This window comes from Emydura macquarii, unplaced genomic scaffold, assembly GCF_026122565.2.
Source record: "Emydura macquarii macquarii isolate MOO-44397 ecotype Brisbane River unplaced genomic scaffold, CSIRO-AGI_Emac_v2 contig_691, whole genome shotgun sequence".
NCBI lineage: Eukaryota > Metazoa > Chordata > Testudines > Chelidae > Emydura > Emydura macquarii.
Window position 1 is genome coordinate 16,844,242 of NW_027130828.1, and position 24,516 is coordinate 16,868,757.

Genomic DNA, 24,516 nt, shown 5'->3' on the forward strand with positions numbered 1-24,516 from the left:
AAGATCCCCTTGTCCCAAAAGCCTGTACATCTGGGGCAGGCAGAACAAGAATGGACTGATAAGGAGAGGCCAAGTGGTTCAGGCCAGCAGTCAAAAGATGTGGTTCTGTTCCTTCCATTGACATGCAACAGCACCTTGACCAAATCATTTCCCCTTTCACCCTGCTGTCCCTCTTCTTAATGGGGATCCTAAGATTTTGGGAGCAGGGACTATCTATTACTATGTACGTATAGCATCTTGCACAATGTGCTGGTCTCAGATGGGGGCTCATGCTGCTAGCAGCATCTGTAATAAACAACAATAGGTGGGCAGTGAGGAAGGAGAGAGGGAGTGAGTCCTAAAAAGCCTAATTCCGGGTCTCCAAAGAATACTGAAAAATGCACGTGGTTCTCCTTTCTGCAGCTCTTTTGAGGTGTAATACTTGTGCGTTGCTGGGAATAAGATCAGGTGACTGATTAAATGTTTATAGCTCCCAGATCAGGTTCTGACACGGTGCTCTTTCTGACAAGTCAAAAAACAATCAGTTTCCCTGGAAGAGGAGAGGGAGTTTGTCCTGTGGCCCAAAGAAAAGAAGCGAGTTGCGGATGTTCATTTATATTTACAAACGTTCCTTGGATTTTTCTTCTGCTTAAATAAGAGCTCTGAGAGCCAGGGAAATGCAAGCTGCTTTCACATGAACTGTTTTACACATGCTACCTGTTACTCCTGTATGTAAGGCAGGTGACGTATAGCACTGATGCAGCCAAATAGACCTCTTGTGTCTTGATTTCAAGGGGAATGTATATTCGAAAGAGTATCACTGGAGACGGTTGCTGGAAGTGGGAGGCAGAGGAGTCAGCACTGCAGTTAAGGGATTAATGCCAATGGGATTACACACCTAACAGTGCTCCACCTCCATGAGAGTAACATACATGTGTAAAAAATGTGCATCTGGAAGGAACAACTAAAGATATGATCAATTTCTTACAGCGTTCACCCTGGGTAATGCAATTTTGCTGCACATTGGATGCCAAGAATTGTAACCTTAGTACTGGACGCATATTAAAAAGACAAATTCACAAACCAATCCCTAAAAAAGAAAAATGATCATCTGCATGGGAACACAACCAAAGCTCAGATCAGTTACAGCATTCAATCCTGGCAATTCAGATTCCAAGTCCAGAAGGGACCTTTGTGATCATCTAGCCTGACCTCCAGTATAACGCAGGCCAGAGAACTTCTCCAAAATAATTCCTAGAGCAGATCATTTAGAAAAAATCTAATCTTGATTTAAAAATAATCAGTGATGGAAAATCCATCACAACACTTGGTAAGTTGTTCCAATGGTTAATCACTCTCACTGTTATAAATGTGCGCCTTATTTCCAGTCTAAATTTGTCTAGCTTCAACTTCCAGTCATTGGATCATGCAATCTTGCTGCAAATGAAATTCCACCACTTGTAACCTGCAGATTGGACTCTTCATATCGAAAAGGCAAATTTCATAATAATGGCTCTTTCCTAGCTAGATCATTAGAACAAGCAATGCTTTCTTGGGACGCTGGTCTCCCATTCACCATGCACACTACTGCACACACCACCTTTGGATCTGTAAGTTTTTGCTAAGTTTTTATTTTAATTCAAGGACTTTGCTTCATACAAAATGTAATTGTAGAAACAACTGCAGAATTCAAAGTTTGGCTGATAAATATTACTCAGGCAGCAAACTAGGCAATCACAGAATCTTTTTGTGTGTGTGTTTGTGTGTGCGTGAGTGTAAAGTTCCAGTTGTGTTGCATGGTTGGAACTTTGATCATTTTTAACACTGTTTTTTAAATATAAAGTTTTGCAACAAACCCCCAATTTATATCAAATATAATTAAAAATTAACAACTGATGAATACATTGTATCAAAAAAGTACGAAGATAAACATTTTCCATGCACATACTTTATATATATATATGTATATATTTTACATGCAAACATTACTTATTCAAAGTACAGCCACTACGAGACTGGTTCTGGATGCAGAAAACTGGTTGGTGCAATTCAAGTTTGGCAACTCACTATGAGAATTCTGGGAAATATTATGTATGTGTTTAAGAGACAGAATAGAGGCTGTAAAAAATACGCAGAAGGGTTATGAACAGTTGTGGTCAGGCTCTTCTGTCATTGTCATGTGGAGAAATCCCCCGAGACAAGTAGACAACAATGTTCTTCTTCATGGTCTATACTATATAAGAATTTAAATGATCCAATGCCATCTATTTCTGTGAGATTCCAGCCATCTTATTTATATGAGATTGTGGCTTTTAATATCTAAAATGATGCAGGAAGGGGAAAAGCAGAGGTGGAGGAAAAGACAAAATAATTTAATATAGAGACAACATTTCCTTTCACTTTCCAATGTGAGTACAATGGTTGCATGCACTATCAGCAAAACTGGTTTGTTTTTTTCCTCCTTTACTTCTCGGAGTAAAATAGTAATGTTTTCTTTAAAATTTCAAAGAAAGTGTTTGTGCCTTCATATAAGGAAAATGTATAAAACATTTGGTCACAATCATGCTGAAGCCTGAAACAGGAAAATCCAGCAGGTAAAGCTACAGAATGGATGAAGGTCTTTTTGTTTATTTTGTTTTGATTTGTTTCCTTAAGTGTCATCTTGTTGCATAGCCCTACAGTTAAAAATTACATCCATTATCCATAATGTACCTCTCGGCTAAAGCACTTCCTTTCCTCAAAGTGCACAGATGTATATAGATATAATAGAGATGAGTTATCTTTTAGCAGAATCCAGGGATGAGATTGGCCAGAGCTTCTAAAACAAAACAAGGTTCAATTTTTCTCAACGTAAAGGCTAGAGGAGATGTGGACGACCATCCGACACCTGTCCTGCTCCCCTTCTGAGACTTTGCTGATAGTGGTAGATGCCTTCTGAGCCATTTTCTGAACCGTATGATACCCCTAGACTAACCTAGCTACAAAACAAAACAAAACAGGGCCCATCAGGATTGCTGCTCCACTGAGCACCTGCTCACTCTACGTCGTAGTGTGCTATGGCTTGGTCATTCTGCCCACACCAGCCAGCTCACTATGTCAGGCCTACTCCCTGCCAGCACTCTTACCACCACCTCTTTTGTTGTTTGGCATTGCTAAGGTTTCTTTCTCCTCCCTCACCCTTTTCCCAACTCACCATGCCAAAACCCTGACCGCAGCATGTCCAACAATGGCCCCACAGCGGTTCTTCCAGCCCATCCATGGAAGGTCCATCAATCTTTTTCTTTAGCACTTTTCCCCCTTCTTGTCATTGTCTTTTGCTCAGTCTCAAAACGCAGAAATCCGCACTTGCGCACAAAAAATAAATGATCCAACATAAAAGTAACCATAAGAACACAGAAATCTCATCCCTGAGAGTCAGATTTTTTTTTTCAACAGGCAATAATAACAAGGCTCTCTCCAACCGCCCTCGGCACGAACTACGCACCATGAAACGTTGTCAGAACTTTCACAACCAAGTTAAGACTAGACATGCAGTGTGTGAAAGTCTCTTATTTTTTCTGTAAAAGCATTGCTGCTGATGCTGTACTTTTACCTGCATTTCTCCTGCAGGACCCTAAATTCTATTCAATGAGAAAAGGCTGATTTTGTTTGCCCTGATTTGTTCTTCTCCCGCTCCCCAACAAAATTATTTTTAAAATAGTTTTACCCTCCCCTTTTGTAAGTTTCCAACCTGGCTACTTGAAACACTGTTCAGAAAACATGTACTTGGAATTGTATGCACAGTAGATTATCTGAGACAAATCTTCCAGGCTCTCCCTCTACCACCCACTTTCTCAAGTTCTGATGTGTTGAAGCAAGAGGGTGCATCGTCGCTGTGAGAGATTTCAAAGGTTAGGCACTTAGTAGTGAACAACTGGAGCATTCAATAGAAACCATGGGACCTGGAATGACAATTGGACTAATTTTCTACATAAAGATTTTTTTTTTCTTTTTTTCTTTTTTACTGTACAATTTACAAAAATGCACACAATGAAAAGTTAAAGTTCTATCTAATAGCTTGATATAAAACCGATTACATTTCTCCTTTTCACCCCCCATGGTTTTTTGTTTTGTTTTTTGTTTTTTGTTTTTTTGCTAAATCAAGCTTATATTGTAAACAAGACAAAACAGTGAGGGCATGTTGCAATTGACAGGAGATGAGGGGACCGAAATAAAAGTCCCAGCAGCAAGGAAACAGTCCTTACAAAGTAGCTCTCTTGTAGCTTTATCATGTGTCAGTGTGAAGGATTCAACGTGGAAAAATAAAACAAAATAAATCCACAGAGTAGCGTGTCAAAGTAGAGGGTCACAGACGACATAGTGCTTTATCAGCTTGACGGTTTGTTACTGGCTCCATTGAAAACGATTGCCGTTATTGAACATTGAGTCTAGAAGGATTGTCCTCTGTTCTGATTTGTGTTTCTCCTCTCCCAGTGTGTTAGGCAGATCTCTCTCTTAATGTTTGAATGAGATAAAATGCAGGTCCAGTTTTGTACAAGAATGTCAATATCCATCCCTGACACTCGAACCAGAAAATTAAAAGAAAAACAAACAACAATACAACAAAAGCTATCCTGATCTCCAAAAGGATCGACAGTCCTTTTTATGCTGTCAAAGTTCAGACTTTCTCCGCTCTGCGCATACATTGCAGATTTGGTATCTGGTGTATGTCATTAAACTAGTCAAGGCAGTAGGCAGGTGAGAGAGAGAGACAGCGAGAAACCACTCCCTCCACAAAAATGATCTTCCATTATTTATTTTGTCAAGTGCAAAAAAAAAAAAAAGAAAGAAAGAAAGAAAGAAAGAAAAGATAGAGGCTGAACAAGTGTCTCAGATGGTGTCGGGTTTGGGTGTGGAGCAGTTCTTGCCAGCAGCTGTTTCTTCCCCCTGTGACCCCGGTCACCATGTGTGTCTGAGCACACAGCCTTCCAGATGATAAAACTCATCGATTCCAAACGCATACACCTGCAAGGGCTTTGCCTTTATGCTAGCACCAGTCGTCCTCGTCAGCTTCGTGATAATAGCGACGTGCTCTGGTGCATGTCCCGGGGCCTGTGCTGAGGCCCAGCGTGTAGTGGTAGCCGTTGGGAACCCTGCGGATTTGGTGAGACTGGGAAGTCAAGGACGAGACGTAAGAAGTCCTCGAGGACCTTCCTGAATTGGTGGCGACAGCCTCCTCGAAGGTGAGCGTGTCCTCGGGCACGACGTGGTATGGGCTGTCACTGTCGTCACGGTGTCCAAGGTAGGGGTCGGAACCAATGCGGGCCACCGTGGAGCGCGAGTGGCTCTGAGAGTCCCCTTGCAGTAACGCATTATGCTCAGACAAACCTCGGCTCAGGCGTCCCGGGGAGAAAGTGGGCAGGTTTGTTTGGAAACTGGTGAAGTGCACGGGTGAGGAGTTGGCGGTCTTGTAAGTGATGCTGGGGCGGGGGGTCAGCGGAGTCTGCGGAAGCTGCCTCCGCCCACGGCACGGGGTGCTAGCACCAGATGTCGACAGCAAGGGGCTCCCATTAACTGAACCACTACCCTACATGAAAATTGGAACACAGCAAATCAAAAATAAAAAAGGAAACACCAGACAGACACAGAGGCACGCAGGTAAAAAACAGAAGGGCAAGCGACAGGAGGGAGAGACAAGTGACAAGAGGAGAGAAAAACGAAAAAGAGAGAGTTTAGACAAGCACAGTCAGGGGAAGGAGGTTATAGAGAAGCAATTAAAAACAGAGATGTAAAGAGTTGGAAAAGTGCCGTGAGCGATAAATCAGAACAGAAACAATCAGAGCGTTAGTAGGACGCAAACTAGCAGACGGCTCCAACAGAAAGGGACACTGTCCAGAGAAAAGGCATACACACCATACATATTCTTTACAAGCGCCTTACCTGAGCTATTAAATAGAGCCAGCAGGAAAATGTAAATTATTTTCCCCACACACACAAAAAAAAATTGGAAAAAAACCCTAAAAATTTTCATAGTTTTTGAAACATTTGCAGTCTTTTTCAGGTTTTTGACAATGAACATTGTTAATTTTTTTATTTTCTGTTGTTGAAAACAAAATATTTTGGATTTTTGCAGTGTGAGGAAAATTTCTGATTAATTAAACAAGCCATTTTTCATCACCAAAAAAAATGATGAAAATGTTTTGTCCATCTTGACTTTTAAACACCCGGGATCATTAAAGGGAACATTTAAAATTCTATTTCCTTTTTACTATTCATGCTGTGCGTTGACTTTTTGGGTCTCAAGTTGGATGGCAGAGTGGACTGGGCAGTTTCACACTGTTGGTGAGATTGTGCTCTTATTGACAGTGAGTAACTTTGTAGAAGTCAACAGAGTTACACTGGCGTAAAATTGGTGGAAGCAAGAGGGGAGTCAGGCCCTTGTGTTGGTGTTTGTTTGCAGTGTCACATGGAAGAATATGAAATTTTGAAGTATTTTTACAAACATTTATTTCTTGTTTGGTGTAAACTACTCGACAGCACCCTTTCACTTTAGAAGTGAAGCTCTTCTAGATACATAAACTATCAAGTCATTCCAGTTCTTCTTCTGCCATGGTCATTTTTTTTCCACTACATTTTTGTAGGTGGATTGAGTGGTGGTGCAAGATAGTGGCCTAACAGCACTGGAGACTGTAGTCTATGTAAGACTGTTTTAAGATATGTCTGCACTTACAGAAGCGTATGGAGTACAGGCATGGCATGCTCACCTAGCATGGTTATATGCAGCAGTTTAGACAGTGAGGCATGGCTTAGGTGAGTAGATTACAATGCCCTACACACCTGACCCTCAAGGTATATACTCTACATGGCTCTCTGCATCCTCCTGCATCTGCATTGCTATTGTCAGCATGGTAGTGTCCTTCTGCCTCCTTGCTGCCAGAGACTGTCACTGCGACGTGTAGCTACACACCACCGTGACCAGTGTGGATGCAGTCTGTCTTCCACTGCAGCACGTAGCTACAGGTGTAGTGCCACTGCTCTACATGCTGCCATGAGTGTAGACATAGGTTAAGTCCCAGAAATAATGGAGTCCAGTTGTTGTTAGTTTTTTTTTTAACGTATTAATGACTTGGCATAGAAGACTTTTTTGATCACTGAACCCACCTCCCTGCCTGGGCAGGGCCTGAATACGTCAGCTATCAAACAGATATCACCCTTGGCATGACTAGCCGTAGCACCCTGGTCACTGCGGTTGCTACAGCACAGAGAAGGCTGTTGGCTTAACTGGAATCAAGCAACTTGTTACTGGGGGGAATTACTGCCACTTGGTGGCAACTGCTGGGCTAATGAGGCCTAGCGAAGGCAAGGATATATATTGGGGAGGAACAGATATAAAGGGGGAGGAGCTCAGAGAGTGAGTTGGATGGAGGACAGAAAGCTGTGTGAAAAGCTGCACCTGCTGTATACCTGGGCTATGTCCTGCCATGTTAGGAAACTGAGGATTCAAGGTACACAGGGTGAAAAAGAAAGACTGTGGGTGGTGGTGACTAGGAGACCACGAAGACAGGCTGGGTGCCGCTGCTCACAAGGTTGCCGGAGAAGCACCCTGTGACACTTGGTCTTGGCCAAAAGGCTGAGATGACTCAATGACTTTACAGAGCACATTCTATGCCTTACGTATGCCAACGTCTGTTCGCAAAGCAGTGCACTGTGGACTAGTGAGGCGTGAAGCATTCAGTTATTGTCCACAGCCAGCCTCCGAGATTATAACCTGTTTTACTGCTCAGGATCATGAAAGTACAACACACCAAGAAAGAGGGAGGCACAGAACGGGGCGAAGAGGTAGAAAGTTGAGGTGGTAGAAAGTATTTTGGGGGGTGGCACCTTGTTATTATAGACATGCTGCTTCTTTTTAAACCTTCCTTCCTTTTATTCCATGGGCTCTAACCCACACAGCAAAGGCAAGCTTCCCTTTTCCTCTCAGCTAGCCACTTATCAAGAGCTGCCGTTGCCGTGGGGATGTGCCTCGGTTGAGATGACAGCACCAGTCAGTCCTCCTGAGCTGGCCTGTCAGTCACGCTCCACTGACAGACTGCAACTCCAGGCTGATTTCTACGCCGGGGTCGCCGCTTTCTCCTCCCTGGAACTAGAGCTGGACGGTGTTTCAAGACCCGCTTTGGGCTCACTCTGGTGAGGTGCTGAGCACCCTCAGCTTCCATTCGAGTTCTAATTTTCTCCTACATTCCCTGACTTGCTGTCATTCTGTCAGCTTGTCCCCCCCTGCTCCCCCATAGAGCTGATGTGTTTGTGGGTGGATTTAGCACTGGGCTAAGGAGCCCTTCCTAGCTCTTTTTTCAAAATGCTCCTGAAAATGCACCTATTCCACGAAGGTTTGCCAGCAGAGAAGATGGGACCATGCTGGGGCCAACTTCTTCCCTCAGTTGCCCCTGCAGAAATCAATGGGGTTGTACAGGTGTAACTGAGGGCAGGATTCAGTTCTTGGGGTTCCCTTTCTCGGCACTGTACTGTACTCGCTTGTATTCTGGTGGTAGGGATTTATCGGGTTAGTACAATTCAATTCCTTTAGAACACCCATGGGTGCTTATGGCATTATGCAAACTGCAGCAATAGGTGCTGGGTTAATAACTCTGTCTCCTGGACAGAGACAGCACAAAAAACCAGCAGTGCAAGCTTCCCATTCTGCCCTGCCCGCCTGCCTGGGCTCAGACCTGGCAGGACACTTTCCCCATGAGAAAAGAAAAGGTAGTTCAGTCTGCAGGCCCCGCTTACTCTTTGACCTCTCTGCTGAGACTGTCAAGAAGGGTGCTGATTGGGAGGTTGGATTCTGAGGCCTGGACTCCTGTTTTGTAGGAGCTGGGCAGACATCATCATTTTGCAGAAGGCCTCCAAAGAGCCATCAGATGGCCAGAACCCTCAGTCACCAGCCTGGATCTGAACCAACAGCCTAAAGGTGAAAGGTTCCAGCTCCTATTGCCCAGCCCGTCCCCAGCCCTGATTGTTTTTCTTTTTGTGTAACCTGGGCGCATCCATTGAAGACTTCAGGCCTCCTCCCGCCTTGAATCTCCTCACCTGTCTGTGGGGGCCTGGCTCCAGCCCCCCGTTGGGTGAGGTGGGCCTGCTGTGATCAGCTGATTTGGGCTGAGAGCGGTCCCGGCTCCCGTAGCGGTCACAGGAGTAGAAGCGCTGTTTTTCGGAGGAAGAGGAGGAGTGCAGCTTTCTCTCTTGGGACCTGCCTCGTTCTTGCTTCTTGTCCTTGGAAGAAGCCTCACCTGAATGTGACACCAAAATAAAGTAATTGGCTGGGGCTGCAACAACCGTAGAAACATTCAACTAGGGGCCGAGCCAGTTCAAGAACTCGGGGGGCCCCATCTGGATCCTCTCAAATGGGACCCCCTCCCACATGTAGTGTGGGCCTCCCTGCTGGGCACCATTAGCCATGTGGGGGGGGAGGGGAGAAGTTGCCATGAAAGATTCCCCTTGGGTGCACTATCATCCATTGGGAAAGGTCCCAAGGGAGCTAATTGAACTGGGGCACCATAACCCCTCCCAAGTTCCCATCCCCTCACTGTGATGCATGAAGAGTGGCGGTTTGGGAAGAGCAATCATCACAGTTCTGTAGTGTGAATGAGAGAAGACAATGTGGAAAAGCCTTTACCGGCATCTCCATCAGCCAGCTGGTTGGGTGACCTGTCCAGCAACTTCTGCTTCTTGTCTTTCCGTCGATGGCAGCGATGGTGATGGTGGTGATGAGCCTGGTCCGGGGGCATGCGCTCCAGGGAATACTCGTACAGGTGCATGGCATGCGGACGCTGCGGAGTCAGCGTGGAGATGGAGCGCTTCATGGGGCTGGTGTCTGGGATGGGCTGCAAAGCACATGGAGGGAAGGGGGAGCGGGCGGGAGAGGGCAGAGACCACACTACAGTTAATTGGATGTCTTCCAGAATGGGAGAGTTTTGCAGGGGGGTGGGGGAAAGGAGAGAAAAGGTTAATCAAACAGAACTGGAAAGGACAGAAGCAGTTGCATAATGAAACATTTAGTGCTAAATTTGTGGAACAAATGCAGTTGACGATACCTGAATGGGGCTCTATTGTGACGTTTGCAATAACACAATTACTGTATCCATAGAGGAATGCACAACATTTAACATCAGCCACAATCCACAAGTGCTCATGTGAGTCAGCAAGAGTGACTCAGCAGGATGACAAGGCAGGCATGACAGCTAAATGTTTCGCAAAGTTAATTCACCAATGTTTGTGTCGCTCAGTGCAATTCCAGAAAGTATAATGTTCCCAGTGCAATACCGAAGAACTAAGCAGGTACACTTTACTGTACAGCAGGCAAACAGTAAGAAAATCAGTAATAACAATAAATTGACAGAGCCAGACGGGTACCCAGAAGTTACCTACTACAGGACAGACCCAACAAAGAAAACAACAGAACACCACGGGCCATCACCTACAGCCCCCAGCTAAAATCTCTCCAACACATCATTAAAGATCTACAATCTATCCTAGCAGATGATCCATCTCTCGCTCAGGCAGTGGATGACAGACCCATCCTGGCTTACAGACAGCCCCCCATCCTGAAGCAAATACTCACCAGCAACCATACACCCTACAAAAAGTCCAACCCAGGAACCTATTCCTGCAACAAATCCTGTTGTCAGCTCTGCCCAAACATCGACTCTAGTGACAGCATCACAGGTCCTAACCACATCAATCACACCATAAGGGGCTTATCCACCTGCACATCCACTAATGTTATATATGCCATTATGTGCCAGCAATGCTCCTCTGCCATGTACATTGGCCAAACTGGACTATCACTACGCACAAGGATAAATGGACACAAATCAGACATAAAAAATAATAACATCCATAAACCAGTGGGAGAACACTTTAATCTCCCAGGGCACACTGTCGCTGACCTGAAAGTTGCTGTACTTCTCTAAAAAAACTCCAAAAACAGACTTCAAAGAGAAACTGCTGAGTTAGAAATGATCTGCAAACTTGACACATTCAAACTGGGTTTAAACAGACTTGGAATGGCTCTCTCATTACAAGAGGTAAATTGCTTTGCTCATCCATTCTCACCTCCTACTCAATGACTGTCATTAGCCCTCAAATACCCGGCTTTCATCCACCTCTCCCCTTGTTCTCTATGCACTTGTATATCTATGTTTCCTATTTACTGTATCATTCTACCTCTGCATCTGATGAAGTGAGCTGAGTCTCACGAAAGCTTATGCCTACAAGAATTAAATTTGTTAGTCTTTAAAGTGCCACAGAACTCTCGTTGTCTTTGAGTTTTGGTCTCTCTCTTTACATTGCTTGTATTATCCTGACTGCTGCTAGCTCAGCTCGTGACCCGTGTCCTGCCCAGCGACCACTTGCAAGCTCCCTAAATGATGTGAGCCTGGTTTGCTTTTCTTTCACTTGGCTTGTCTCCAGTTGTTCTGTGGACTTGCTTTATGGATGTGGCAGCGTTCCAGCCATCCTCTGTCTAGAGGCTCTGCAAAAGGAACTGGCTAGAGAAGAGACCTCTACCCAGAGCAATCTCTCAGGTCTCATGGATGTGGAATTGGGATTTCTTTGTCCCTTTGGTCAGATGCGTGACACAATGCTCCTTCCTCCTATGTGTGCCTAAAATGACAGCGCTAGCAGAGCATTAACTTTGTTCTGTTTCACCTTTCTACCTATTCCCCTGTGGCTTGGGTTTTTTGTTTTTTTAAACTGTTGGTGCCACTTTGTTTGTTTATACTGGAGTTTGGGTATCTGCTACCCCCTGATATTTGCACATTATTAGGCTAGCTGGTGTGCAGTTCCACTCATTATTTTTAATCTAAAGACCCCATTCATTTCCCAGGGGCAGTGTCAGTGATTGGGTTTCTTATCTCACATGCAAGGGAGCAATCTGAGCAGAATTTTTACCCCTCTCCCCCCCCTCCATTCTTTCGTCCCAGCAACTCATCCAAACCTTGATGCTTCCCTCGGTCTCCCAGGTGAGGTTACTGCTGGGAGCAGGGCTGTGATAGAAACATAAGCCATTGGAGAACACAGACTGGGCACCAGGGGTTAAGATACGCCCAGGAGGACTCTCCACTTGTGATGCTGCAGCATGTTGGAAGAGAAGGACAGTTTTGGCTGCAACCTTTGCACAGGAGTATTCTGAGTCACTGCAAAGGGGCAGAAAGTGGTTGGAAGGCTTACACTCTTGCTGCCCAGTTAGGAAGATGGCTCTGGTCAGTGGTGTAGGTTTGTAGTGGTGCACAGGAGGGGGGAAGAGAAAGGAGGCAAAGAGGACCGCTGAACAGGTAGCTGGTAGGTTATGTAGCCCATATAGACAAAGTGCTGGGTAAAGGAGGGCACCCCTCTAATTCCCTCTCCTGGATCTCTGGCGCTGTCCATTTTGCAGGGCCTTCAGCAGACATACCTGTCTTAACTAGACACAGCTCTGTATTTAAGTCACCAACAGAGCGAATAACTGGCCAGAGTATACTCCATGCCTCATCTGTTTCCTTTTCCACTGTTTTGTACCTTCTTCCATGCTGCACCCTGTATATGGCATGGCCCTGCCTCATGCCAGGTCCCCACACTTATTATTCAGAGCCAGTAGATTTCTTTTTTGGTGGGCCGGAGGTAAGGTAACAACACTGCAGATTTGACAGTCCAAGATATGGGAAATGACAGATCTAGGCAAGGAAGTAAATGGGGGAAGTCCCCCACTGTAAAAACACAGATCAAGATCTTAGATTAAGTAACCTGGTAGCTGCCGGCCCCCCCCTCCACTCTCCTCCACCCTCCCACCCCCCGCCCAAAGGAACAGCTGCAAAGAAAACAATAGTGATGGGCAAAGATTTTCAAAAGAGAAGCCAGGTGCATAAAAAACAAACCTTCCTTGGGCCCGACTCTGCAGTTGTTCCAGGTGCAACCCCCCCCCACAGAATTATAACAGTCTCTCTTCCTATACCACACAGACAGGTATATTCTCTCCTGGAGGCATTTTAATTGGACTTACCCACCCACCCACAAAGGTATATCTACACTGGAGCTGGAGGTGTATTTTCAGCCTAGGTGGATGTATACATGCTAGGTTTGACTGAGCTAGAAGTAGCAGTATGGGTGGCAGGACAGGCTAGTCCCACCTGGGACCCAGTGGCTAGCCCATTCGTGTACCGTGACTGCACTTCTATTTTTAGTGTGCTAGCTCGATCAAAGTTAGCATGACTACATCTCGGCAAGCAGGAAATGACACCTCCACCTCGAGTGGAGATGTACCGGAGGAGAATACACCATTTGAGCCTTTGAGGGCTTCATTAGTTTCTCATTCGTTAGCAACCCTTACAGTTTTCACCTATGAAATGTTTAGCCACCAAGGCACTACAAACAAATTAAAGGCATCACAATGTGCAGCATGCAACTATGGATCAGAGTAACTGCAATGAACTGAGGTGGAGAGAGACTGCAGCTGCATCGTTATAGCATCAGAAAGTAATCCAAACAAGGGGGGGTGAAAGGGGTTAGTGAAGGTTAATCATTGCTTAATAAAAATGTAATAGGATACAATTTAGTGCGAACTACATACTGCTAGGTAACTCCCCGGTGACCGTGTTTTGCTCCTCTGCAAACAATTCGGACAAGATGAGAGATAATATTTGAAGCAGCCCCACAGTACAGCCATTGTCAGACATCACGGCAGATGTGCAGCGGACGAGATGATGAGAAGGGAGGGAAGGTGACAGGAGGAAAGGAAGAAAGCAAAAGGGGAGGAAGGAAGCGAGATCAATAGCATGAAACGATAAAAGAAGTGAAACGCAAAATGACAGAGACATGACAAGCAAACAGAGAGGGGGAGGAACGAAAATTAATTATTGTAATAAAAGTTAGAAAGAAATTAAAGTTTGGGGGGTGTGGGGGGGAACCAGAAGTAGCACATAAAAGATAGGGTGCAGGGCACAGAAGGGGAAAACACACACAGAAAGGACATCAGTTATTTTGCTGAAACTACAACCACTAAAACATTATATTATTAAATGACGTTAGATCTGTTCAGACTCCGCAGGCCTGATTCAGAAAGGAGTGACCCAGCATGAATGCAGGGCTGATGTTCACTTCGCCCCGGAGCAATGTGCACCACGCTTCTCCCGAACAAGAAAGTAACTCCCTGGCTTCATTCATGGCCTCTCTCCCATGCCCCTATTTGCTTCATCTGGGAAAAGGGAGGCATTGATTTGCTTCATTAAAAAACAAACCCTAGGAGAAGTTGGAGGATTCTCCTCAGGGAAAGTGATGGGTATAAGGGAGAGGCCAGGAGCAAGCTGGCAGATTTCATCTGTTCTGCTGGAGGGCTGTCTATTGGCCATGGGGCTTTTCAACCGTGGACTGTGATTTTGTCAGTTCTCATCAGTTCAGCAAGGCTGGGACTGGTGAGCACTTGGTATAGAGTTTTCCAAGGACTGCTCCAGGTGATGCCTTTCCCTGTGAATCAATGTATTAAACTGGAGCAGTGCGGTGCTGAGGATACTGTGACGCTGGGAGGTGCTATCCTTTATTTCAGAGCAGAAACCAAGTCTTGTGGCCATAAAAAAACCTCATACAATTTCTGTGTTAACCCCTGAGATTTGCTGTCAAGGGATGCTGGTGTGAAATGGTTACTAAGGCATGGCTGCTTTTCAGTGGTGGGGGAGTGATTCCTATGGCCGTGCAGTGGTCCCCATTGAAATCTACAGTTTTGCCTTTGCAAGTGTTGGCAAAGATTTTATGGGCAACCACTGTTTACATGCATAGACCTAAATGTGCTTTGGGATTCTACGGGATGAAAACAGCAATGTAACTATAACGTTAGCATTGATATTGCACTGAAGAAAAGGATCAATGCCCAAGAAAGGGTTGTTTTTAGGGTTCATATGTTGGCATCATTCCCATGAGGAATGGCTCTAGGTTTGGTAGAACCTGGCACACATCTATCCCATGAGGGATAGATCCCATGAGCTTTTTGTGTGTGTGTGTGTGTGTGTGTGGCGGGGGGGAGGGGGGGGGAGGAGGAGGAGGAAGGGAAAGGGAGGGAGAGTTGTTTGTTTTTAAGCATGCTATACAGAGTTCCGGAGAACTCAAAGAAAACTGGGAGATGGAGTCTATTCAAAGGATTTCCTATAATTGTGGGGGAAAGGTGTTTCTTTCTTAAGGTTGCACAGAGATCCAGACAGCTGAGCTAGATGCAGTTTGTGTCATGATCCAACGTGGCTGTCATACTGAAGGACATATCTGCTGGAGGTGCTGCTGCATAGGCGGGAGTCCTTTAGTTGTAGATTCCAGCATACGTCTCACATTCTGTCTCGCTTGTGAAACAGCATAGCACAGCCCAGCACAACCACACGTTACTCACTCATTATCAAATGAATCAGGCCCTTGGAGCTAAAGAGGGAGACGTTCTGACACACAATGGGCAGCGTGGTGATGGGAAAGTGTCTGAGGCCATGTTAGCCATGCACAGGAGAAATGCCCAGAAGAGATTTGAGAAAACTGTGCAGTCATATGCACCATGAAATGCCTAGAGCTGGTCACAAAGCTGTTCTGAAGGCCACCTCTAATGATGAGGCTTCCTCGCAAGGCTCCTTCAGAGAAGCAAAGGAAGTAAAATCCTAAGCATCGTATTGCCAACCAACCATTCAGTGCACTACTTTCTAAACCCTAGTGGGGGAGGAGAGAGGCAGAGGAAATGCTTAGTGTCTAAACGCAGGCTCTGGGGAGGAAGAGCCTACAGCACATTTCATCTATAAACAGGCTCATCAAAGAGTAACATGCTACAATTCCAGCTTATCTGATGCCCCGGGCTATGGATATACCCCACCATGAACTCAGGGCAGCGAAGTATACTATTATGTATGGAAGGTTAAGGAATACACCTCTGCAAACCATAGAGTGACTCCCTGGCAATTGGACCAGATATTTTCAGCTAGGCAGACATCAGATTAAATGAGGTGCTTTGCCCAGAGAGCAGGATTTCTTTCCGTTTCTTTTTGCTGCCTGAATATGGTGATGGGGACAGCTGGGGAACTGCACTGTGTACATACAGCCTCCTTATGATCGAAAGCACAAAGGCTGGCCAAATGTCTGAGCCTCCAGCTTCAACAGTGTCTCTTACCCAAACAACCACCCACAAGTTGCTTCAAAAAACAACATGACAAGGACAAGAAGAGAGAACGTGTTGAATTCATGATTCACGGTAAGTTTTCCATTGCCAGTAAAGCTTCCCTCCCTCACCTGAGTTTCAGCAGCCAGACGCGGCATGGAAGCTGCCCGCCCCTGGCTCTCCAGGCCAGGCTGGTGCTCTCCGTTGGCCAGGGTGGGGCTGATTTCTTTCATTTCTACAACCTGATTGGATTGAGAAATATTTTCAGAAGCAGGAACATAAACGTACATTTAAAACAATCACCCTGCCAGGCTCCTTCCAGGACTAAGTCGGACAGCAGGGGTTTTTATTTTATTTGTGAGGGTTTGCTGCTAGTCAGAGATGACAGCCCCGGAGACTGAAGATCACTATTTATCTATAGAACAAGCTCAGCTTGCCCACGCTGCCATGCCTCAACTTTTACCACTTCTCAGTGTAAGTCAGTTTCCATGCCTCATTCAGTCACGAAGGCAGCCAATATTGGTGCTTTTTATAATACGGCCCATCCATCCACTGGGAACTGCACTAGCGACCCCAAACCTTGTTCACATATGTCCCTGAAGAGCCATCGTATAGCAAACACTTGCAGTAGCTATTGATCTAGGCAGGATTTGAACAGGTGACCTACAATTAAAAGTAACACTGATCTATCTAGGTACTTGCACACTACTCCTCAATGTAGTACCCGAGTGTTTCACAACCACTAATGGATTTTAGCCTCATAGCACCTCTGTGTGACAAGGTACAGATGGGGAACCAGGCAGAGTGACTTGCTCAAGGTCACACAGCAAAGTTTGTGGCTGAGTTGGGAAGTGGACCCAAGTGTCCCTGTCTCCCAATCCAGTTGCCTAGCCACAAAACCATTCTTCCTCCCTCATGTTCCCATTTGGGATAAGTCTGACTCTGTCAAATATCCAAGAGGAGCATCTGCCACGGAAAGTGGTGCAAAGATAAAGGGTTGAATTCAGTTCTCAGTTATATCCAAGCAAACCTTTTGCAACTAACAAGGCTGCCTGAGTGTGAAAGAGCAATATTTGGCCCAAACATAAATGGGGAGCTCTTGGGCAGATCAAAAGGAAGAACTAGCTCGACGCCCAGGGAGACCCAGAACATCCCGTTCTACCTTCACCTGTTTGCTTGTCCGCTCAAAGGCAATTTCTTCCGAGCGGCCTCGCTCAAAAGCTGGTGTCCTGGTTTCGTAAAACACATCCTGAGTGCGCTGAGTCCCCCAGGAAATGGACTCCTTGAGCCCACTCTCTGGGGCTGGCCTGTTGCAAGGTGAAGGAAAAAGGTGAACAGCTGAGGCATTGCAGTTGGATTTATTTAATGCATTCTGGAGTGGTTGGGGGGGGGAACATTTCTCAAGTTGCATAGAAAAAAAAACAATGGATGGTGGGGGGAGCGGCTGGGGAAGCTAGTAACCTGCAGGGCTCTTGCGCTTTGACTGACAGATAACTTCCTTATTCATCCTGAGGATCTCAGGAAAAACATGGAAACAAAACCCATTTACTTAAAAGGTAAAACAGCAACCTGTTTTCATTGCCTTAGGAAATTAAGTTCTGGAACTGACACAGACGGCTAAACTTTTCTTGGAGATCAGATGTTGCTAAACTGCGGTATTGTCCACAAAAGAATGGAAGGACCAGTACAGACTGCCACTATCAAACATATACAAAAATACTCTGCAAATACACATGGCAGCAGGCTAGAGGAGAAAAAGCAAGTAGGACTTTTGAAAACATGGAGAAGTTACATGAACGTGGCCAGCTAGGCTAACAGTCTTAAATGTTACTGGCCAAATTCCTCTGTAATCAGCGAAGCTGTATCAGGGATAAACTTAGCCCTAGGTTTATAGAATTATAGGTTTATTACCATTGTATTTTCCCCTTGTGGTTATTAGTGTATTTATATCTCAGAGGCCTATTGATAATGTCAGTGGTGCAAGTGACACAGACGATCTAACACAAGAGGAGAGGAGGGCACTTGGGGACAATTGTGGCAAAAAGTGTTTGAGATGCATTTTGTGCAGAAATTGTATTATCTGACTGCAAAAAAAAAGGGCCAAATTCTACCCTTCTCAGAAACATGCATGGAAATTCCCACTGATATTAAGTCGTGTCATATCCGGGGGTATTCTTTGGCTCAAAGACTCTTTAGAATCAGTGAACATTCACTGGGCAATTTTTGCAGTAGTCCAAGCTCCTGCTGCCTGAAAACACAAATTAAACTAGCAATGCTGGGACGTTACAAACTGTAGACTGTATAAGGGGACTGGTTCAAATACTAAGAAATCAGAGAACTATGGAGAAATCACTGTGGTCCCTCCCCCACTCCCACCATCTAAGTTAATTTTGGGAAAGCCATGGGAATACTCACAATGTACCCCCATTGTTGAGCGAGGCAGAACTTTTCTGGCGGAGGAATGCTCTAGCGTTGCTGAACACTGAAGGCTGGGTTTGCTCGAGCGCTGCTTTCAAGGGTTGGAACAAGGACACTGGCCCAGTCTGCAATGCATAAAGAGAGGGCATCAATGAGAAAGCTACAGCTGATTGAAGAATGAGTGGTGTGATCTTTCCTAGTTGAATTCTTATTGGTGTCCACATGATCAAACCCCTCTTCCAAAATCGCAACCAGCACTAATTAATTGCCCCCTCATTGGCATTCTCTGTGTATAGGCCACATGGACGGGACTCCCCTTTAGCCCCTAAAAGTGGTCTCTATGTATCAAGGATGAGGCACATTGCAAGGAAAGTATAAAGGAAGCTTGCATTGCCACTGTCCATCAGCGTTCAGGGATGTCAATCTGGCACCTTGCTCCAGCACTAAATTCACTTTTAAAAAACGGTTTCTTTTGCTCTTCCAGGTTCACTGCCATAGTACAGTAGCTGAGCCTTTTATAGTTCATACGCCAGGCTACTTGGGACGAATGGTTTTAGCTACACATCAATTTTCAGAGCAAACAGAGTAAAACGATATGGTCTTGATTTAACCGCAAAAGGTTTCACAGCTTACAGGGTCAGGTGATCTCTCAGTCTGACACACCAAATCATGTCCTGAAATACCCTCATGCTGTTCTATAAGAGATGTCTCTCTATTGACAGATACATTCTGTAAATTGCCTGTGCGCTCAGCTATTGCAATGTCATCCTGAAGACTATTAGGTGCTTGTTATTTCAGGAATTCCCAAGGTTTCAATCCCAAGGCCGTGTTTCTGATTTAGGACTTCAGGATACCAGTGAAATGTACTCATCAGCCTAGCTTGGAGTTAACAGAAGGACTCTATGACCATATTACACTCTTTATGGATGAAATCCTGGCCCCATTAAAGTCAGGGGGAGTTCTGCCACTGATTTCAGTATGGCCAAGATTTCATCCTACAAGTACAGGACCTATCCACCTGACAGTAGGATGTGCACGTGGACACAGCATGGGGATCGTTCTTACAGTTCTATTCAATCACAAAGCCTCTTGAAATCAGTGGGAGCTGGGTTTAAGTTTTGAGTAAGGATTTAGCCCAATATCCATAGAAACAACATGCTGTGCTTGTGAGCTGCGGAACGATTATTGCTGCAGAAGCATGGCTCACAGCAATGATACACAAGGACAGGTGAACTAGCATGGAGACAATAGGAATCAACCCAAACCTTGGCGCCAAACTCAAGGCAAACATTTCTCACTGTTTGCATAATGTTTTCACCCACTGGTTATAATTGTCATTGTTGATCGTTGACACCTCACCTGATCTTGAGAGTGCTGTGATTTGGGGTAAAATATAACCTGTCTGCTAAGCATGCTTATAGATATAAGAATGGAAGTTACTGAAGCTGCAACAGCAAGTAGAAAAACCAAAATATATCTATTAAAAATAGGCTTGGCTACAGGTCTTAAGCTTTAAGTGTTAAAGGCTTAGAGTGAGGCCTAGCAGAGGTTGGCAATCGGCATCAGTTAGCATAAATATTACGTACCTGACCAAAGGTTATGAAATATGTTTGACAGAAGGTTAAATGTAGCAATATGGATCTTGTGATAGGTTCACAATGCATCCCGGGATAAACAGGTGAACACAAATGAACAGATGGCAGCATCTTAGCGGCTTTTTGCAATAAAAGTTAGCTGCATTGATGTACCAAAACTATTGGGAAAGGGACTCACGTGAATGGTGGGGTTAATTGTTGGAAATGTAATTATGGTCAACTGGAATACCACATATGGACAATCAAAACCCTAAAATTGGTCTCTTGGAATATCAGATATGAGTAGGGGGCTGAGACATAATAAAAGATTGTCAAACCTATTCCTAGCTGGCTCACCAGGATGACGACACGGGACAACCTAGTCAGAAGAGTGGACCAGGGCCTTCCTCTTGTGGTAAGTGTCACAGGAAACTCCACTTACTTTTTCTTCTGTCTTTACAATAAACAGTCTTCATGACGTTATGAGTATGTTAATCACCATACATATGCATAACCGGGGAGGTTGTCTTGTTATATTTATTGTGCTTCCTTTTCTTTGTCTATAATTTCAATTAGACTGGTCTGTATTACCTAAGATATCATCAAGCCTCTATCTGTGTGTGTCTCTTCAATCCCATACTCAACCACGATCCCCTGTGTAGCCATCTGGGGGGAAGAAGCTGTGGCAGTGACAAATGCAATCTTACACTCTCAATATTTACCAGGCTGCCTCACGTTCCTTGATGCTCAGAGTTCTGGCCAGGGCAGGAAATGGAAGTGCCCAAACACCATGGGTGGAGATATTTCCAAGGAGTAAAATTTTCAACCATGCCTAAGTTCTATTTTTTCAAAAGTGACAGCATTTGGGAGCCTACATCTTGTTGACTTTCACTGGGTCTTTTGATCCCAAATGCCTAAACACATTTAGGTGCTTTTGAAAATATTACTCTTAGTCACTGACTTATAATGAGATTTAGGCTCCTAAGTCACTTAGGTGCTTTTGGAAATTTTATTCAAAATATTTCCAGGCCTGCTGAAAGTGTTAGAAACTAAACGAGGAAGTGTGTTGTCATGAGATTTGGAGCCCAATTTTCCACTTCCATGGTGCTTTGACAATTCAGAAGGGTTTGGAGAAGCATGCAGACTTTCAGGTGCTGGACAAAATGGAACCTCTGGACTTTCAGAGGTTTGCTCATTGCTAGTATAAAGGACCATGAGGTGCCCTGGCATCTTGGTGGGGGCGAGAAGAAGGAGCAGCATCTTGCTGCCGGGTACCTGGCAATGACCTCCAGGCGGCTGGTGCACTTGTTCCCTGCTGTTTTTATTCTGCTTGTAGAAGTCGAATATCATGAGTGCTGCATAGACCTTCCCCACAGTCATTTCATCAGCTAGATGAGGAAACGGGAGGTGACATGCAGAAGGGAGGGTCAGATGGAAAGTGGGAAAGGTGCAGGCGGAGAGAAGAGGAGCGAGGAAGGAACGGGTGTCAGAAATGGAGGAAAAGAGAAGAATTTGATTTAAATGGGAGAACGTCAAATGGGCAAGAAAAGCAAGTGAAAAGACATACAGGACGTCACAGGAGAAGTGGAGGAGGGGGAGGAAAGAAAGAAAGAAAGAAAGAAAGAAAGAAATTGTTAGACAAGACTTAGCATTTTTCCTCTTCCTTTATTGTATCCCTGACCACTGTCGCCTTTCCTCTCTCTCAGGATCCCAGCACCCAGTGTTTTAAAGCCACCCTCGCTCTTTGTTGAAAGTATTTAGGGATGCTTTATACGAAGGGTGCCCTAGACAAGTGAATCTGTATGGAGTTGTAAGAATGAGAGACAGAAAAGAACATTCCAACCAGATCTGCAGCCAGAGTTTTTACAATCCGAAAGGCCTTATTTTCCTTTCTTTATATTCTCATCGGCAGGGGAATATACATTTAAATTGTATTTCATTTTTCCAGATGGCTTTTTTGGTTCATTTCTGTTTTACAGTTATACCACTGACCTCTCTCTGTCGTGCCGCCTAGCACTTGTCTTAGGGCAAGGGGCCGTAAAGTCCCAGGATATGACAACATCGGCTATGCGGGGGAAAGCAGCCATTGCCCTTTCACTGCATCTCCAGGACATCATCCCTTTCTCAGCTAATAATGCCCTGATTGGATGGGGCTGTTTCTCATTAATCAGCCAGCCAATGAATTCAGAGCCCTGGCTTTTGCCAATCAAGAGAATTTCAAACTTTCCATTTTCTCAACACGCTCCCACAGGCCATCCTTAGGGGAGATTAAGCCCTTTAGTACCAAACCCCCCCTTCCTATTACATGGGCTCTTTGCAACCTTTAACTTCCCTCTCTTGATTTTTTTTGGATGCAGACAGAGCCCAGATGGTAGAAATTGTTTCCCAGACCTGTGGGAGCCAGGTTGGGAGCAGATAAAACTACAGGAAGCAGGACTGCTGCATGACAAAGAAATCTCTCTTGAAGAGTCTGGACAAGGCATCGTTCTCTTCTGGCCGCTATGTATTATATTTTTCCACAGTGCAAAGAATCTACAGGCTCAGGCATGAGGCACTAGGACATAATGTTTTGGGACCCATGCCTGGGTGTGTCCTTGGGATTCTTACTGCTGAGGGATGGGGACATGGGTCTGTGGGCATTCCGGAGGTGACACTTGGAAGCTCCAGGTAGAGGGTGAAATGGGCTTCTGTATCGTGTCCTCTAAACTGCTGCGCACTCCCAGGCTTAGCTCTGGGTACCATCCATGAGAGGGGAAGAACCTGGATTTTTGTGGCTGCCTGGAATGGGTTTTAGGGTTCCTGTCTCCGCATTGCTTCTAAGGGGAACAGGGTCCTTACGTAGCACTTACGTTTATGGGGAGGCACCAATAAGTCCAATGTCTTCTGGGACAGATTGGGCCAAACCAGAGAGATCTCTTTCCTCAGCTCAGCGTCACACTGGTGCTGCTTCACTCCCGCTGGGCAGGGGGCAAAAAAGGCAAATGAAGCTGACAGCAGCCGACTACACATTCCACATGTGCTTCCCCCATTTGCACCTCAAGTGAATGAGCAAGCTTATACCACTTGAGTAGATCCTGTCTTTTCCTACCTCCGTTCCCCTGCCTTCTTCCCAGAATACCAGGTCAGGATCTCACTGATATTAAAGGCGGTACTAGCCCTCGCCATTATAACCAAGTGCGTGATCTCTGGAATGGACTCAGTCTGATCAGTACAAAGTTTCAGGAACTAGAACTAGTTTGATCTGGTGTCCCCACCAGTGGGATGCACAGCCACCGTTATCCCTTAACCTGAACAATGTCCTTCTCTTTTAAACTTGTCACATCATTGGCTGCTTTCAAGGGAAACAACATATCCACAGCAGAAAAGAATCTGACTATGAAACAATGGTGGGCTTGAGTTATTAACTAAACACTCCCCATTTAATCTCAGCGCATAGTATATGTCAGAGCTTGAAGACTTATGGCTTCTACTTCCAGCAGACAGGATCATTAGCAAGAAGAAGTTTTTCTTCTTATTGGTGTGGCTAAGGTAATAAAATCTAGAGTAGGGGTTGTTTAAAAAAAAAAAAATCACACCACTTGGTGCTTGCATGGGGCTTTTCATAGCAAAGCCATTTACCCAGGTGAAAAAGTAATGCTCTCCTCAGCTTACGAAGGGGTACAGAGTGGTGCTGGGACTTGTCGAGGACACACAGTCCATCGGCACTGCAGCCATGAGTGTAATTCCCAGCCCTCACAGACAAACGCACTAACTCTGCTCAAGCTCACATGCTGAAATGAGCAGGTGGTAGCTGCATGGATGGAAGGTCAGGCTAGCTGTGTGAGCGCCGTCCCACCCACCCCCCGGGCCATCCTTCATCATGTCACCCTGCCTTTGGCTTAGGCCCTCTCTGCAGAGTAATCTGGTTGCGAGCTAGGTTCTGAACGCACGCTCCTGTTCGCACACCTCCCGCCTCACCTGTAGCGAGTTTGATTTCGAGCGCGGTCCGGATCAGGGCCATCAGCGTGGAAGTGAAGTGGACCGTCAGGTCCTGGTCCGAGATCGGCATGTTCATCCGCACCAGGCGCTGAGAAGCAAAGCAGAATCGCTGTCAGTGCCAGCTGGCGCTGCCCCTCCCCCGCCCCCCCCACGCTGCTCCCTCTTTTGTTATCATCCATCCCCCTGATTCTTAAAATAGCAAAATGACCAACATGTGCGGTTCGGAAATGTTAACCTTTCGTGTGCTGGCTGGCAGGAGACTCTCCCTTTTTAGAATGCTGCAGAATTAAGGGCTCGCTGCAATGTTCTGAGCCTGCGATTTGCCAGCACTCATACTGCCATCGCAGGCGTGTATCTGATCTCCCATCGCAATAGCCCACATTGGGACGTGGCTTCCTGCCCTGATCTGATCCCACCAGGGGAGCTCCAGGTGTCCTG

The 24,516-nt window shown here is 45.5% G+C and overlaps 1 protein-coding gene across 1 annotated transcript in view; it reads right to left on the reverse strand.

Moving 5' to 3' along the window:
* Nucleotides 1-5,005: 5,005 nt before the first annotated feature.
* The window catches only part of CACNA1B (calcium voltage-gated channel subunit alpha1 B), a 433,344-nt gene continuing 413,833 nt past the window's right edge, over nt 5,006-24,516 (reverse strand). Inside the window, exons 40-49 of the mRNA XM_067542172.1 lie at nt 24,058-24,166; nt 22,950-23,057; nt 21,313-21,488; nt 18,524-18,651; nt 17,277-17,415; nt 16,240-16,350; nt 13,562-13,597; nt 9,632-9,839; nt 9,046-9,245; nt 5,006-5,545 (exon numbers count right to left, since the gene is read on the reverse strand). Coding sequence (XP_067398273.1) covers nt 5,006-5,545; nt 9,046-9,245; nt 9,632-9,839; nt 13,562-13,597; nt 16,240-16,350; nt 17,277-17,415; nt 18,524-18,651; nt 21,313-21,488; nt 22,950-23,057; nt 24,058-24,166 — 1,755 coding nt within the window. The remainder of the gene's footprint in view (nt 5,546-9,045; nt 9,246-9,631; nt 9,840-13,561; nt 13,598-16,239; nt 16,351-17,276; nt 17,416-18,523; nt 18,652-21,312; nt 21,489-22,949; nt 23,058-24,057; nt 24,167-24,516) is intronic.